Source organism: Pleurodeles waltl, chromosome 9 (assembly GCF_031143425.1).
Source record: "Pleurodeles waltl isolate 20211129_DDA chromosome 9, aPleWal1.hap1.20221129, whole genome shotgun sequence".
Lineage (NCBI taxonomy): Eukaryota > Metazoa > Chordata > Amphibia > Caudata > Salamandridae > Pleurodeles > Pleurodeles waltl.
In genome coordinates, this window is record NC_090448.1 from 423,943,202 (window position 1) to 423,961,822 (window position 18,621).

Here is an 18,621-nt window from a genome sequence, read left to right on the forward strand (position 1 = left end):
AAATTTGGATGTGTCCACGTTGCGCTTTGGGGCGTTTCCTGTCGCGGGCGCTAGGCCTACCCACACAAGTGAGGTATCATTTTTATCGGGAGACTTGGGGGAACGCCAGGTGGAAGGAAATTTGTGGCTCCTCTCAGATTCCAGAACTTTCTGTCACCGAAATGTGAGGAAAACTTGTTTTTTTAGCCACTTTTTGAGGTTTGCAAAGGATTCTGGGTAACAGAACCTGGTCCGAGCCCCGCAAGTCACCCCTCCTTGGATTCCCCTAGGTCTCTAGTTTTCAGAAATGCACAGGTTTGGTAGGTTTCCCTATGTGCCGGCTGAGCTAGAGGCCAAAATCTACAGGTAGGCACTTTGGAAAAAACAGCTGTGTTTTCTATAAAAAAAATAGGATGTGTCCATGTTGTGTTTTGGGGCATTTCCTGTGGCGGGCACTAGGCCTACCCACACAAGTGAGGTATCATTTTTATCGGGAGACTTGGGGGAACACAGAATAGCAAAACAAGTGTTATTGCCCCTTATCTTTCTCTACATTTTTTCCTTCCAAATATAAGAGAGTGTGTAAAAAAGACGTCTATTTGAGAAATGCCCTGCAATTCACATGCTAGTATGGGCACCTCGGAATTCAGCGATGTGCAAATAACCACTGCTCCTCAAAACCTTATCTTGATCCCATTTTGGAAATGCAATGGTTTTCTTGATACCTCTTTTTCACTCTTCATATTTCAGCAAATGAATTGCTGTATACCCAGTATAGAATGAAAACCAACTGCAGGGTGCAGCTCATTTATTGGCTCTGGGTACCTAGGGTTCTTGATGAACCTACAAGCCCTTTATATCCCGCAAACCAGAAGAGTCCAGCAGACAAAACGGTATATTGCTTTCAGAAATCTGACATCGCAGGAAAAAGTTACAGAGTAAAACATAAAGAAAAATGGCTGTTGTTTTCAGCTCAATTTCAATATTTTTTTATTTCAGCTGTTATTTTCTGTAGGAAAACCTTGTAGGATCTACACAAATGACCCCTTGCTGAATTCAGAATTTTGTCTAGTTTTCAGAAATGTTTAGCATTCCGGGATCCAGCATTGGTTTCACACCCATTCCTGTCACTAACTGGAAGGAGGCTGAAAGCACCAAATATAGTAGAAATGGGGTATGTCCCAGTAAAATGCCAAATTTGTGTTGAAAAATGTGGTTTTCTGATTCAAGTCTGCCCGTTCCTGAAAGGTGGGAAGATAGTGATTTCAGCACCAGAAACCCTTTGTTGATGGCATTTTCAGGGAAAAAACCACAAGCCTTCTTCGGCAGCCCTTTTTTCCCATTTTTTTGGAAAAAACTAAATTTTCACTGTATTTTGGCTATTTTCTTGGTCTCCTCCAGGGGAAACCACCAACTCTGGGTACCATTAGAATCCCTAGGATGTTGGAAAAAAAGGACGCAAATTTGGCGTGGTTAGCTTATGTGGACAAAAAGTTATGAAGCCCTAAGCGCGAACTACCCCAAATAGCCAAAAAAGGGCTCAGCACTGGGGGGGGGGGGGGGGGGGGGGGGGGGGGGGGAAGGCCCAGCAGCTAAGGGGTTAAGGGAAGAAAACTGTATGTTTTTAAGGGAAGAAAAGTGATGTAGCTGATAAGTTAGTGTTTTGCACCGCCCCATTGGAATTTGCATATGTCATGAAGAATCATGCCTGTGGGAGGAGTTTCCAGCCTCGACAGATTGCGCGCGCCTTAAACCAGTCACACGATGGAATCGAGTCCCTTATAAAGGCTTGGTTTATCTTTACCCGATTTGTACAAGAGGGTCACAGTCTCGGGAAAAATATTTGGCACATACACGTCGACCACAAAACGTCTGGAGACTGTTTTGAAAACAGTTACAAGCGGACGCAATAAAAAACGACATCATCACCATGACCCTTCCAGGATTCTCAATAGCTTTTTGTGCGCCAGTAAAAGCGGCTCATTGAAAAATGGACGCCATGTTCTTCGATTTCTGCCCTTTTACGTCGATAACTGATGTTAATGAAGTCCTTCCTCTACTCTTTCTTGGTCGGTCCTCTAGCCCTTCGCACCCGTCTCAATGGCACTTGTTGATGACGTCACATCCGTTGCAGCGGCTTGCTCCTGGTTGGACTGCTCGTTTGTCGCAGGCAGCAGAGGCACGGAAAGGAAGAATGAGGATCGGGGCCTGGAGGAGCGGACTACGGGAGGCCGGGGACCGGGCCTAGCCTGAGCTCAGGAGGCCGACGTCAACCAATTGTACGTGACAAAGGGAGCCAGAGACAGCCTCACTTGAGTAAAGAGTAGTCCAGGTAAATGGACATTCACAAGGTTCAAAGGGAGGAAGAAGAGTCCAAGGGACGAGCAGGCCGCTGGAGAAGGGGAACGGTCTGCGAGGTCTGTAATAGTGGGTCTCCATAGGTGTTTGAAAGAGACGGGTAGAAGCTGACGGTAATTTAACACATTTTAAACTCAGTTGGCTTGTTTTGTGTGTGACCGGGTCCATTGATCATGGATTTGTCGGAAGAAATAATTTAAGGGTTGAGATGTTGTGGAATAAGTTTAATGGAGAAATAGGGCATAACAGGATCTGTCCTGGTAACAGTTACCAATGTGTTGATTGTTTATTTGGATGAGGTCTAGTCTTTTGGGAACTGTAGCAGTGATAGGAGCAAATGCTTTGTAACTTGCTCCATAGAGTCATACTGCTAATAAGGGACATTTAAATACTAATGTACGTCCAAAAGGTACGTGCGCTGTGAATTCTCGTTTACTAAAAGCTGAATAATCTTATCGAGTTTTTCGTTTTGTTTTTAACATTGAGGAGAACGATATTAGCACGTATGTCAGGTTGCTAACATGCTTTTAATAATACCTTATTCAAGTCGCGTTTTATGGCGTTGGTTAAAAAATAACATCGGTCAGTTTAATGGTTAGTCTTCCGTTGTAAGGACAGGCATTTGCACCGGTACTTTGTTTGCTGATCTGATCCAAACATTAAAGGAAGTCCAGTTAAGATGAAAGCTGAAACATTCATTAAGATGAGACCTACAGCAGTGGTTCCCAACTTTTTGACTTCTGCGGACCCCCCCTTTATCACTACTGGACCCCCAGTGAATCATTATTAGAATCCAGAGACTCCACTCCCACTAAGTAATTACTGGAAGCCCATTAACACAGCCTAAACATTGTTTATGATTTGAACTGCAAAACAATACACAAGAAATACAGAAACAAGCATTCATCAAACATACACACACAAATGAAAACACATTTTATTTAACTTGCAAACAAATATAATAAATAAAATAAAAATGTTAATAGGAAGGTGGGAGCTTTTCTAAATTCGGTTGAAGCCACACATCATGCATACTATATTCTGTTTGATGCACCTGCACTGCTCCCAGGAATCAGTCTGCTGATACAAATGTACTTTTTAGCCTCCACTTTAAAATTCCTTGACATTTACAGTACGTTTTACAATTTTCTGTTGTACATTTAGCCGCATTATTTATATACACTTTATGACTATGTTATTATTAGTTACGTTTCTAAGCAGTCAAGGACCCCTCTGAGGAGGCTCTGTGACCCCCAAGGGTCCCCATGACCACAGGTTGGGAACCACTGACCTACAGTATTAGTTCGGATATGTGTCTGCAAAAAGTAGTCACTGGTCCTATTTTCCACCGTGACCCCACAAACCCCTTTATTACATTCTAGATCCTCTGCCCAGATGTATTAGTACACAGTGCACACTTGTGGAAACTGTGAGGTGTGTATGTATAAGGTGACTACTCACTGGGAGAAAGTGCAGTGCAGACAAGTAGTTAATCACAGTGTTTAATGTAGAAAATGGATTTTGGGAAATATCTGAAGCTGTAACATACCCAAAAATAGATATAGCCTTGTTTTTAGTTTACAAACATCATTATAACCTTCATTAACATGTATTTTATTATTTCACTTAATTTATTTTTACAGTGCTGACATAGCCACAAGGACAATGGAGTGTTTGATAAAAAATCCAACACAGCTTGGGACTTCTTGATTAGAAATGAGTGCACAGCAGGTTAGACAGTCCGGTACATTTTGAGTAGGTGTTTCATTAAGGTTCTGGGACAATTGCATGTGGTGTTTAATCTCAGATATACTTTTAATGTGTTTGTGTCTTCAAGTACTGTGCACTTTACTGTTAATCAGTTATGGCGCTGAAGTCAGGGGGATTTGTCTGTGATGCATGTCATTTTGAAATGAATTTAAATTTCTAAGCGTAGCCAGTAGCTGTCTATTAGAATGGGTGTGGTATAGTCTGTGGTCTAGTTGCTTGGCGCCTGGAACAACAGCAGTAGGTATAGCTTTCGTTTTCTCATAGGCGATTTCCATTTATAATCCTGAGCACTGAATAGTCCTGCCAATGTGCAGGGCTCAGGACCACTTCTTCATAATATATCCTCTTAAGAGGAGATGCCTTTCTTCAGTGTTCCCACAGTTACTTGAGAGAGAATTATTATGCAGCCTGTAGGGATAGGCTACAATGGCCTCAAATCTCCATCTTTAGTTTAAAAAAACTCGTCCATTTGGTCTCAGGTGAGCACCCAGAACATTCTCGAAGTGCATGGCAGTGTTGCCTGCCCTTCTGAGGAAAAACAAAATATTTGTCTATCCCTACCTAGATGATTTGCTGATCAAAGCATCCTCGTCTCAAGAAGCTCAGCTTAGTTATCACTGGATTTACAGTCTCCTCAAAAGATTAGGCCTACAAGTCAACCTCAGCAAGTCAAATTCTGTTCTGGCTCAGGCATTGCACTACCTGGGAGTGACCATCAACACATTACAGGAGAGAGTGTATCCTTCGGATAAAATATGTTTATCAATCCATCAGAAAAATCACTCTCATGACAGCTTGCCGTCCAACAGTGAGAACAATATCCTCTCTCCTAGGCTTGATGGCATCCTGCATCTTGCTAACACTGAAGGCTGTCTCCACATGTGACCTTTACAGGAATGTCTCGAGGACCAGCTGATGGGCAATTGGGAGGACAGTGTGATATTATCTTGTCGTGCAAAGCTGTCCCTGAAGTGTTGGTGCTCCACGAAGAACCTGCTTCGGGAGTAGCCTTTTCATCAGGATGTTCCTCCACAAACAATAGCGACGGACGTCTCACTTCCATGCGGGGGGCTCATATGGACAACCTTCAGATCCAGGGCACATGGTCAGGGAGAGAATCCACATACTGAATCAACCTTCTGGAGCTATGCGCAGTCCATCTAGCTCTAAAAGCATTTTATCAGTCCTTCAAAACCAACTCCCTGCTTGTGCAAATAGACAAAACGACTACCATGTACTATCTCAACAAGCAGGGAGGGACGAGTTCCAGACTGCTTTCCCACAAAGCTGACAATATAGAAACGGCTGATAGGCAGGAATCTAGTGATCATATCTACGCCTCTTCCATGTGTGCAGAATGCTCAAGCAGGCACTCTCAGAAAGATTATGCAAGAAAATCACAAGTGGGTTTTGCACAACAACGTCATTCACAACTTATTTCATCTGAGGGGCACACCTTCTATTGACCTTTTCGCCACTGCAGCAAACAGAAAATGCCAAAGCTTCGCCTCCAGGTATTACCAACCAGGGGCGCTGGGGAATGCCCTATGGATAGACTGGTCCAGCAAATTTATTTACGCTGATTCCACTCATACCAACAGTTTTCATCAAGGTGTCCTACGCGAGAGCCAAGATGATCCTAATAGCTCCAGAGTGGCCACATCAGTGGTGGTTCACGGACCTCCTTCACTAGTCCATCCGTCCACATCTCAGGCTACCATGAAGGACAGACCTCCTGACGAAGTTCTAAGGACAGATATTACACCCCAATCTCTCTTCCTTGAATTTGGCGACATGGCTCCTAAGATAGTATTGTATAGACACTTGAATCTGCCGAAGGAATGCATGGACATCCTCAAAGAGGCTAAGCAACCTTCCACCTGTTCTGCATATACCTTCAAGTGGAAGAGATTCTGCATTTGAGGTTCCTCTAAGAATGCGGGCCCCACGTCTTGCCAAGAGGACGTCATACTGCCATAGTTGCTCCAACTGGCAAAATCTGGCTTGCAGTTTTCTTTTATAAAGGTTCACCATGCAGCCCTTACTGCCTACAACAAATATCCTTCACAAATCTTTTTTTCTCTTTTTTGTTCCCAGTCATCAAGGATTATCTAGAAGGCTTGAAAAAGATTTTTCCTTGCATTGGGTGTCCCTCATCACCCTGGGAGCTTAATATTATACTCTATCTTCTGCATGAGCCTTTTGAACCTATTCACAAAGCATCCCTGTAACACCTCTCCTGGAAAATAGCTTTCCTAGTAGCAATCAATAACATTGGATCGCAGGGTCAGTGAAATCCAGACTCTCTGTTCTCATGAACCACATACAGTTTACCACTCCAACTAAGTGGTTATGGGAACTCATCCGAAATTTCTTCCCAAGGTTTTTTCAGATGTTAACGTTAATCAGACCATATCTCTTCCAACTTTTTTCCAGAATCCCTCTACTCCTGCGGAAAGATCTCTCCATTGCATGGATGTAAGAAGAGGTTTCAAATTCTACCTGGACAAGACACAGGATATTCGTAGATCGAGCCAGCGGTTTATTGACTATGGTCCGGTTCGCGCAGGTTTGGCCTCTTCTCAACAGTCCATCTCCAGCTAGATTATTTATTTCATCCTCTTATGCTATCAAAAGGCAAATAAAACACCAACATCTAAGCCTAAGGCACACTCCACTGTGGGTAAAACAACTGCAACTGCTTTATTAAAAAATATCGCTATCCCAGATATTTGCAAAGCAACCACCTGGAGATCCGGCCACACGTTCACCAAGCACTACTGCTTGGATTCAGATGCCAAAGCAACATCAAATTATATATAGTTGTAATCTCTTGGCCCCTTCTTTGAACTAAAGATGAAGATTTGAGGCCATTGTAGCCTATCCCTATGGGCTGATTATAAATTTCGCTCTTAAATGAGTCTGGAAGCCTTCCAGAAGAAAGGCTAAAATCTCCACTTAAGAGGATATATTATGAAGGAGTGCTCTGGGACCCCCGCACGTGGGTGGGTCTACTCAGTGCTTATGACTATAATAGAAATTCCCCCATGAGAGAACAGGAGTTACAGGTAAGAAACTGTTTTTTCATTCAGAAAGGCCAGGCTGTATAGCAGTGATGCTGTCTAATTGGAAACGTACCAATGCTTGAACCACTGTCTGAAGTCAAATTGCAGTCGGCATGGATAGTGTCAGCTTCTTTATAAAAAGCTCGACATCAATGTTTTTGTTGATAGTTGAGCCATGTTTAGCTTAGTCCATTGTGTGACACTCTTTTGGGCAATGGCACTGTGGAAGGAGAAATAAATATTGTATCTTTATGGGGTCACTCAAAGCTATTCCTCAACATCAGGGTATTGGAAGTGAAGGCTGAGAAATTCAGTTTTTGTAGAGTTTAATATGAAAGAATGATATCCAGTTCATGGGATGCTCCAAGAACGTCCTCAGGTTTACAGTCTGAGGAATTTAAACTTTTATGGTACAGCTGTGTATCGTCTGCAGATTGATGCCAGTAGTAGTGCTTTTTTTTTTTTAAATCTTGCACTGCTGCATGTAGTGATTAAAGAGAGTGGGTGAAGGAAAAGTTCCTTAGTGTTCAGTGCATTAATTAGTAAGGAGACAGACGTGAAAGAGGCCATTTTATTTACAAATTGAATTCTAGTTGATAGGAAGGAGGTGAACTATTACAGCACTTGAACGTTAGTTTCCGATGTGGATACAAAGATGTTGAGTAAAATCTCATGGTTGGTTTTGAAACCTGCTGAAAAGTCCAGGAGCACTAGCGCATGTGCATCTCCTTCATCTAGTAAATTTAGAAAATAATCACAATTCCCGAGAGGCAATACATGGGAGGATTTTGTTACATTTGTTTAAAGTCCAAATGTGGGAAAGGTCCCTTTTCAAAGGAAAAGAAGATTGGAGATTGGTCTTTGGAAGTCAGTAGAACAAAGAAAGATTCGGTGTCTTGAGTAATCGTGTGAAGTGGACTTTTTTTTAAAACCGAAATTCATTTTTTTTTCTTCTTCAAAGTAGGCAATTGAATCTGAGAATAAGGGGCGCTGAATCTTAGGCAAATTGTTCTGTAAAACTTACAGGAATACGACTGTCAGCAAACGTATTTGGCTTGATAGAAATGATGTTTTTGTATAAGGGACTGGTGGTCATTAGGATTGAAGGATTACCATTTTAGAGTTTTCCTTTCTGGTACGGTACAATGTCGGGAGTAAAAGAATGTGAGCCATTTTCTGTTTCTTTGTGCACTGTTAATATCTTCTCGGAGAAACTTTTAAACACTTGACGATTGTAACCGAGCTTATGCGCGCTCATTTAGCAGTTGTTGGCTAAGCTATGGGTGATACCTCATTTGGTATCGCAATCACCGTTAAGTATGAACCTTGGATTAAGAATCCAGTAGCAAAATACTCTGTTAAAACACCCAGTAGAGCAGATGGAAATAGAACCACTCTTCACATTTTACCGAAAACGGGCTCCCTTGGAGCCGGTCTTTTCTGTTGGTGTCTTGTATAGAAAGGCAATGTCGTGTTTCGCCGGAAAGTACATTATTAAAAACTTAAAATAACAAGTGAAAGACTGCCATCAGACATCAAAAGTGCGATTTCACGTGCCCTATCCGGTACATGGGCAATGGAAATGAATTGGATTTTTTTTTTTTTTGCTGTGGCACACATGCATTTCACTACCATACGGGAGGGACAGGCATCTCAATTTTGAGAAACGAGAAGCACTCCGAACATTACTTTTTAGCTCAGTGAAATACGGTCATGGCATATAATGTGATTTATCTTTCTGCGTACGATGTCATTTCTAATCTTTGCTATTTTATACACTTTGAAATCGGACCCACGGTATTGCCGGTTAATTCATGTCACCTTGTGGCAAGAACAGAATATTGGTGGTCTCCTGTTCTTGTCTTCTTGCAGGCAAGGCAGCTGGGGTGTATCATTAAGCCCGAGGAAGTTGTTCACAAGCACGATTTTCTTGGTTGTTTCGTTAATCAAATCAAGTAGTCTCTTACAGCAGTTCTTTTAAACGTAACTGAGGTTTCCTACAACCTCAACCGGTTATAATTGTCTTTTCATTAACGCAATCTATTATCTGGCAAATAACGTTTCCCCTTGGGAACAAAAAGAGAGGGGTGGGGTGGGAGGCTACAAAGGTAACAGCTGCAGCCCCCTAGCTTACCAACTGTTATATTTATGGCTGTCCTTGGTGACATCTAAGGAATGCCACCTCCCCAGCCCCCACCCCAGGGTGTGCCAGATCATGAAGATTTTGATTCGGGGCTGGCTGGCCAGTTCCCGGGATCTCGTTCATCTAACTCGCAGAACATAACCAGCACGAAATCCGGTTTTGCGGTCATCCTAAGGGTACTAAATCCGTTTTTTGCGCGTGGTTTAAGTTTCAGGCGGCTTTCGATCGGGATGTCACAGCATGACTATAAAGTGTGGCGTTAAATCCGCATTGCAAAAACCGCCGACATATTTGTCAGAAAAACGTCATGACTTCCTAGAGTAAAATAACTCCACGCAGTTGTACTTCGTATGATATCATTGTGGGTTTGGGCTTATGCAGTGTAATGTACTTTAGAAAATAAGCTGTTCCAGCGATAACTGCGTCCCTCAAACCCAACTTGCAATGACGTCTTTAAAAAAAAAAAAAAAAAGTTTTTTGGAAATGTAGTTCGCATTTCGACCATGGCACATTTTGAGCTTTCTTGATTGGAATGGAAAAGAAGTCTGCACTCGGTGGAATTTGCTTATGCCGTTTGTAGCCCACATCTGATTGTTTTTTTATGGCCCTGTCTTTAAAGTAACATTCAGTCGGTGTAATACATCTTGTGACTGTTAAGTGCACTTATCTAAACTCTGAGTGCATACAAATTGTAGAACAGGAACGGCGCGCGAAAGTTTACTCGAAATCGAGGTAGCAACCATTCTGCACACATGACGGCCAGAGAATAATCGACCTATATTTCCAAATTCTGCAAATGTTTATACAGTGGTGTAGGAAGCCAAGTTTTCAGTTGTGCTGCCTGTGAGCGAAAATGAGGGGAAAAACCTCACTGGGTTGAGCCTGCCTCCCTCACTCCTGTTTGTGTAACCAGTTATCACAAAAGTGCAACTGTGGAGTTGCACCATTTAGTTGGGTATTACACAAATGTTATCTATAATCCACGTTGTGTCTGTGCACAGTAGAAGCCCTAAATCTCATCGTTCATGTATTCATTTGTGGCTAGGTTCGAGTGCGTTCTTTGACACCCCTTCGAAACATTCTTGACAGCACTGTGATTGTATCTCATAAGTTTGCTGTTTAGGGTTCTGTAGCTTGAATCATAACCAATCGTGCAGCGACCCAGCCGGACCGTGCTGTAGGTGAGCATTAGCATCCTGGGGAAGCACCAATGCTAGTTTCAAAAAGTATATTGTATTGCTTGATTCAAACGTCAAACAGTCTAAAAGCTTTTAGCATGAATCACATGACCGTCTCATTGGATGTGTTTGAGTGAAGTCTGTCGTGAGTGGCCGCTCAGTCATATTTCTGTGTCCAGTGGTGCGAGCATGGAGGAGACCGGCTCCACATGGCTTTAAAAAAAAAAAAAAATATATATATATATATATATATATATATATATATATATTCCGCTTTGAATTGCATCTTTGAAGGACGTCATGTTGTTACTGACTGCAAATACGTTGCCGTGCTTTTTGATCCCTGCACCTCAAATTCCCAACCAAGCAGGTTTTTTTTTCCAATGCTTTTCGTTAGTAAGTGCCTTTAGGTGGTGTAGAATGAACATTTAATTTTGTGTGGTTTCCTTGCAGGTCAAAACTACTTCCGCATCCTTGAAGCCCCCTGGGTTGTCTTCGGGCTCCCGCAATGGCATCTGTTACTTTGGGTGAGTGGCACATGCATAATATAAACTCGTGGTATGGTGGAGCTTGGGTGTGAGCCTTGCATTTTGAAGTGAGACTGCTGAGGTTGTGACAGTGCTTTCCTAGTTGTTGGGCTTCTCTGTCACTTGGCATGAAGCGACACCTGTGTGTATTTTGAATTTAATAAGCATGTCTTTAGATCGCATAGGTCTCTTATGAATAGGTATAAAATATTTGCCTATGACCACGTTTGTGGTGGCCAGCTTGATGTAGATTTTCAACTACATTTATTTTGTTTCCATCACAAAATATAAATAAAGTGACTGCTGATGACACTTCAACCGGAAATGCACACTTTGCTAAATGAGGTTACGTCTGGGCTATCCTAAACTTAGTCTCAGAGCAGTCATTTAACATATTTGGATATGCTTTACAACATCCCACCACTCTCAAGGCTTTGATTGATCTGCCATATTGCATCACTGTTTGGAATTGCTGTCTGCTGATCATAAATTGTTTGGACTTCTAACCCATTGAATTCGGTCTAGCTGCAGCAGAGACTCGTATAAATGACTTTGAGGAATAAGTCGGCTTGTTCCATTTTGTTATTGGCATTTGCATAGTTCTCCTCCTGGAATAAGAGACATCCAGAGCTGTTCAAAGCTAACAACATTCTGAAAATCATAAAACCTCCCATCTGTCTCTTACACTTCATCATGCAACACACTGCTACCTGCTGTGTCCCATAACACTATAAGAGGACCTCGGTGGTCATCACACACTTCATGGAAACTCTTCCCACATAGTATCAAAACAAAAACATCATTCCTACCTAACTAGGGCAGCATGCTACTCGTGTAGGCACTTGCTTCAGTGCCCCACATACCATTCCTATGGCATTGCAGCATTTTAGGTGATCTGGTGTGGCTTTCCAAAATAAGTCAGAGCTTTCCATTCCAGACTGGACCCTGATTGGATGTATTTTCGGTGGTGCACCTTTGTCTATTCCTGTTAGCTCAGTGGGCCAACCTCCAGGAGTTTTGGTGGAAATATTAGATGAGATCATAATGCTGTACCCAATTTCGTGCACATCATCATGGTCAGTGGGCATGCCTGTTTCCTGTACGTGTGATGCAGATGATTTTATTGTGATGTTACAAATATTTGTATAACACTGATCGTTGGTGCCTTCCTCGTGTGGTTCTCCCTTCAGGGATTGTTAATAATGGGAAGTGTTTTTGTGTCGTAGTTTCCATTTAATGGCATATTTATGCAGTATTGCATGCATTTGTTTTGTTTGTCTTAATTTTTTCTGTTGTCGGTTAACGTGCTATTGTTAGCACTGATATCCAGCAATAAAGCACATCTTTTTTTAAAACATTTTTTTTTTTTTAGATGTTACTGTTAATGTTCGTTTAATAACAATTACAGATCAGCAATAATACAGTTAATAATTGAGTAGGTTGAAAGGCTCATGCACGAGATAGAAGACTACAATATTAAGCTCCCAGGGAGGTGAGGGACTCCCAATGGGAGGAAAAATCTTTTTCAAACTTTTCCTAGTTGCTTTCCTTTTCCTTAAGTGCTGGTGTGTATACTCCTGCCGCCCAGTGCCTTCTACCCTGTCGTGAATCTAACTCATTTTGTGCGTCCCACCATAGTCTAATTCCCGACCAGATAGAGATCTGCAATAGTGATGACTCATTACTAAACAGTGACTAAAAAGTCCAGCTGTGTTTCATGGTTTAAAGTCTAAAGCACCATCTCAGGGCGCACAACTTGGAGTGGCTGGGGGAGAGGGGGTGTTTTTAAGGGCTCTGCTTTCAGTTTGCCTAAAATTAAGTGGCCCTTCCAGGACTAGAGCAGCAGTGTCACATCACAAACAGACTAGGACCCATTTCTAGTCGTCATGTCCCTACTGTACAACCAATTAAGAACACTAGTGAAAAGGACACCATGGTATTTGCATCTGTTAAGATGACATTTATTTCCTAGGCTGCATCCGTGGTTTGCTTTTTTTATACTGAATGTAAGAACCTGCGTCATCGTTAAATTACCTCTCAGGCCCACTTTCTGTTTGCTCTAGCATCACATTGCATGATTTTCTATGAAAAATAGAACATTTATCGTGAATATTGCCGTTCTGGGGATAGATAGATGGATTCATGTAGTTTTGACAGAATTTTTGTTACATCGTAGAAATAACCGTAAAAAGCAGGTGTGGCAAACTGCACCCCGTTTTTGCTTTAAAGCTTGAGGATGAGGGATCCTGCTTGTGTAACGATCCATGTATATGCAGGTTTAAGAAGAATTGTATTGCTTGTGTTACCAGAAAGTCACCCGCCCTCTGCACCATATTCCCTTATGCACTTTATGGAAAGCCTCAGGAAAGTTAAGGGAATAGGTTTCTATTTACCCCCCCCACCACCTCTCCCCCGCCTGATAAACCATATAATAAAAATTTGTGGGTCTGTTAGAGACATTATGTTCTAACACACAGCGTACGTTTTTTTGTATTTTAAATAAAATGAGAGAGATAATTGTCTAGGAGTAGCAACTCTACTTCACTTCAAGGAAGTGTCATGTTTTGTCATGATCATGAACTAATGTTCTCAATGATTGTGTCTTTGTTATCCCTATTAGTTGGCATATTTGTCCTAGACCATGATGGTGGTAATTTGTGTATGTGTTTAATGTTCTTGCTCTTTGTGAGCAACCCATCTAAATGCATCAGGACAGCAAATGATGTATGCAGTAATATATGCCTTGATTCCCTCATTGCAAGTGGGATGATACATTTCTGTATGTGTTGTAATGCCTGTTATCGCACATCTGAAACATTCAAACCTGCCGATAATTATGGGGGGCATAAAATGCCTGGTCTTTACTGGAACCTACAGATGTTAGTGCAGTAAGCACTAAAACCTGCATGTTATTCACCAAAAATGTGTGATAGGCGAAAATTATGGCACCCGATAGTGACCTACTCACATTAAAGGCCGTAGTATTCCAGTAGATGCTTTGGTATCTAAATAGAGCAATGCCGACAGTGCTATGGCAGTGGTTGTTTACCTTTGAACTTCTTTTGGTCTACACCTAATTATTACTGGAACCCTGGGTTGCTCATTTAGTCATTACTGAAGGTTTGGGGCCTCAGCCTAGGCAGTTTCGATTATTTGCAACACAACACACACAAATACAGAAACAAACATTCCTCCTAGGAATACACAAATGATGACATATTTTATTTAATTTACAAACTATTATTAGAAAAAACAGAATTTTAAAATTAATGGGATGGTTGGAACTTTAATAATTTCAGTTGTGGCCATCCATCGTCTGCCATATTCTTTTTGATGCACTTGTACTCTCCCACTAATCAGTCTGAGGATACAAACTTAAATTTTAGCCTCCAATTTCAAATTCCTTCACATTTGCGGAATGCTTTTACATTTTACAATATTTTTCTTTAGTTACATAGACTTTATTAACTTGTTAATGTTATTCAGTTTACTAAGCAATAACTGACCCTTTCAATATTCATTATGGACTTACGGGGATCCAGAGACCACCGGTTATGAATTGCTGTGCTGAGGAATTTTGTTACCTCAGTTGAGATGGCTATCCATAGTAACAAAGTAAACTGAAAGAAAACAGAAAAGTATATTCATTTCATAGAGAAGATAAATATACTGTTTACACACTAAACACACATTTGTTTTTTCTTTGTTTATTTTAAAGGAAACTGGGACCCATCATAATTAATGTGTTTTCTTTTTAGCTACATCTGAATGGATTCATTTCTTCAAGGAGGCTGGCATACCACCAGGTCCAGCTGTCAACTACGCAGTGATGTTTGTGGATAACAGGTGAGTTTTCTTGCTCGTGCAGTGTGGGTGACATCTGAGGTTATTGTTGATTTGTGGCTATCACAGCTAGCCTTTGGCAGGAAGGTCTCCTCTTGTGATAAGGCAGTGAGCCTTAAATAAGTATGTGTATTCATCGCCCATTCCCTGATTGACTGCATTGTATACATCAGTTCAAAACCAGTTGTCTGTGTTTGTTTCACTACACCACTAATGTAATTGTTGGAGAATAATGATTCTCCAAATTTAATGACAAGAGACTCTGATTTTCATTAAAGACAGGAAGGCTAACATTGTGCATTATTCCTTTAATGCCACTAGACGCACCACTTGAAAGAACCATACATCATAAACCAAATACAATCCAGAATAGAACATCACCAACACATAAGTAGTCCATGCGCAGAATCTTCCTCCTCTTTAAAATGCACAAGACGCTCTCCCAAACTGGCTCCTTTTTCTTTGCACAGACAAGGAATTAAAAAATATTCATGGCCAAATGCCTTAGAGAAACTGATCTATTGGACATTATCTTAAAATAAATTGGATCATTTGAGAAAATAGTCTGAAGCACATGAAGGAAATACACTTGCATCAAATAAGAACCACGTTACATACTAAGATACTTTAAATAATATAGGTATAAAACTCATTAAATGTGTTTCGCTTTCTTCTTAATGGTAGTAATCAAAACTACCAACCGGGAAGGGAGAGTGGGATAATGTTAGCCTCCATGTCTTTTAATTATATTTATTTTCTCTTGACATTAACATTGGAGAATCATGGTTTCGTTACTAGACCAGAGGCTACCATTATGCATGTTGGTTGCCCTCCAGGACCACATCAGACATGTGTTCAATTGGTTTACAATAATGTTTAGCAAACGTTGAAGCATTGGACCAATCAGCTGCTCATGATACCTTTCAAAAGGCTTGACTAGCCATAACACCTCTTATAGAATGGGTGTGAAATTAAAAAAAAAAAACAATGCCAGCCGGTTCCAGGTGCCCAGGACTCCTTGGAGTTCCTCAGCTCTTCCCAAAAGGCCCAACACCTCTGAAGACCTCCTTATATTTTCCATGCAAGAAGTTCAAAGTCCTTGTCAGGATCAGAGGATGTTCCTCTCCAGCTGCGTCATTCACCAGACCCTCCATAGCAGGAAGAAAAAATAGAACGTTGCAAATAAGTTCTTGGTCATTGGGAATTATGCATGGGAAACCCAAAAAGGATTTATCAGGACAAGGGGGCATCCCTCCTGTCTCGCTTTCTGAAGGTCCCTCTGAATCATTGTGAAGGGAGGAAACACAAGCTTTTATCCCTTTCCAGCTCTGAAGGAAAGCATTCACTCCTAATGCTCCCGGATCTGGCATCTATATGTAGTACGTCTTCAGTTGAAATGTCAGTCTGCTTGCAATGAGTTGCATCTCTAATGTACCCCAAAACTGGACTAGTTTCCTAAAACGCTCCTTGTTCAGCTTCCAATCGCTGTAATCATTTAAGAATCTTGAATTCCAAGGCTATTGCAGAGGCATTGTCCATTTTCATTAAAACTGCCATGCCTTATAAAGAGTGTCTGAAACTCATGAGCGCACAAGGACCTGCTGTCAATTCTGAATAGTTTACCTGGTACAACCTCTGTTTTTGACCATAATCTGCCGATTTCCTGTACACCTAAATGTGCACCCCAACCACTTAGACTTGCATACGTCTCTAGACAAAGTCTGGTGAGCATCCAAAGATTGCTCGCCTATTCCATGCTTCTAAATTCTCTTGGCACCAAACCAGTTCCAGCCTCGCCTCTTGGTCTAAAGATATCTTGTCCCATACCATAATCCTCCCGAAGGGCCCTTGCCTTTATCCTTTGTAAAGCACTATAGTGTAAGGGGCCAGGAAAAATTGTTTGAATAACAGGATAGTAGACCTAAGAGTCTTGTTAGTTTTCTCAGAGTAAAACAATCCTGCTTGAGAACATAACTTATCTTTTTCCATATCTTGCTTACCTTCTTCAAGGGAAGGAGCAAAACTACATTGATTGTATCAGTGGTGAACCCCAAAAATTCAAGACGGTGAGAAGGAATAAGAAAGGACTTCTCCTTGTTCAGTATGAAAACCATACTTACCAATAGGGACAGAACTGTTACCAAGTCTCTCAGAAGCTGAGATTTGCACCAGGACATTAAGATATCGTCTAAGTAAAAGATCATATTGACACCTCTTTCTCTTGGGTAGGAAGCTACCACCCTTCTCACCTGTCTGAAACACCATGGCTTAAAAAGGCCAAAGTGTAGTGATCAAAACTGGTAAAGGCGACCATGCCAGGTGAATTGAAGGTAAGGTTGGCACTCCTTGGCCATGGGAATTGTAAAGCAGGCATCCTTCGTATTCAAATTCACCAAACAGTCACTTTTAAGTAACATCTTTCTTTACAGATGGATCACTTCCATCTTGAAGTGTCTTTATACTAAGAACTTGTTCACATTCCTTATGTTTATAGTTGGTCTTTAACCCTTGTCCTTTTTCTCCACTTGATAGTCACTTCAACAATAGCAACTGTGCTAGCAGACATTCTGTTTCTTGGACCACTGTCTTCTGTTGATTTGCCTTTAAGATCAGCTCTCATCCCAGGGGTAGAGGGGGTGTTAACCAAAAATCTGGTCTGAAACCAGTGATGACTTTTAAAGCCCAGTGATCCTGAGTAATGGTTTCCCACACTTGGGTAAAATATTTGAGATGGCCCCCCTCTCGTTCCTGGGATAAAAAGTTAGAGTACTAACCCTGCTGCCCAGAGGGACTTTGTCCGCGAGGTTTATTTCTTCCCGCATGTTTATAGCGCATCCATGGGAGATAGAATGTGGATGACAACCACGTTGATAGCCTTTGTCGCAGGCCCTCTGTCCGTAATGGGACCTCTGGAAGCCATGGGCGGTAGAAAGTGCTGTTCTTTGGGCCTGTCCAAAACACCTGTTTTGAAAATTTTGCGCTTATTGGTCTACACCTTGTCAAGGGCTTTAAAGGTAGTAACGTATTTGCCTAATCTCTTGATCATATTTTCACCAAAAAGTAGACCTTTTGGGTTTTCTGATGTTACCTTTTCTGCAAGATACCCTAATTTAGGATTGACTTTAATTAGGACTAGCTTGCGCCCTTCAGCATTCAGCCTGGCATTTGTGTTTCCCAAGAGAACCATGGCACGTTGGCTGAAGCCTCTTAATAGAGTCCAGGTCTGTGGGAAGCTCTTTGATGTATGCCTCTTCGGACATGTTGATAATTCTAGCCAGACGGCCGAGCAGGCGATCGTGGCAAAGTCTGAGGGCTCTCTTGAGCCCCTTCTTTAGGTCTCTGCTCAACTTTAAGAGGAATGTGGTAAGCTCTGTATCCAAAATTTGGAGTACGGCACACTTTCTCATGAATGACTGGCCTTGAACATTCAGCCTTAAGAATGTTCCGCACCTCTCTTTCCAGAGGATTCCTGATCCATCTTTTGATAAAATTTAAAATTGCACATGTTTTGAAGAGGCCATCATTCTGCACTTCTAGGGTGCTTAATAATGTGGGGCGAAAACATCTCTTCGAGAGGGTTCTTAATTACATCCTTTGAAGTGAAAGGAATTGCATCCTCAATGTAAAGGTAATCTCCCACCCTATCACCCTGATCGAGATCAAGCACATATTCGTCACACGTTTCCTCATCATTATTCTTCTCTGCAAACTCCATCTCTTGAGTATCCAAGTGTGTTGCTAGGGTCACCCAATTTCAT

The 18,621-nt window shown here is 41.6% G+C and overlaps 1 protein-coding gene across 3 annotated transcripts in view; it reads left to right on the forward strand.

Annotated features, from left to right (window-relative positions):
• The first annotated feature begins 1,704 nt into the window (after positions 1-1,704).
• C9H19orf47 (chromosome 9 C19orf47 homolog) overlaps positions 1,705-18,621 on the forward strand; it is an 84,293-nt gene continuing 67,376 nt past the window's right edge. The window contains exons 1-3 of one of the 3 annotated variants that reach the window (XM_069207234.1): positions 1,705-2,311; positions 10,947-11,020; positions 14,779-14,866. In XM_069207234.1, the coding sequence (XP_069063335.1) occupies positions 11,002-11,020; positions 14,779-14,866 (107 nt within the window). In that variant the 5' untranslated portion in view covers positions 1,705-2,311; positions 10,947-11,001. Of the gene's footprint in view, positions 2,397-10,946; positions 11,021-14,778; positions 14,867-18,621 lie in introns of all 3 variants that reach the window. The other 2 variants (XM_069207235.1, XM_069207236.1) reach the window with 2 other exon arrangements.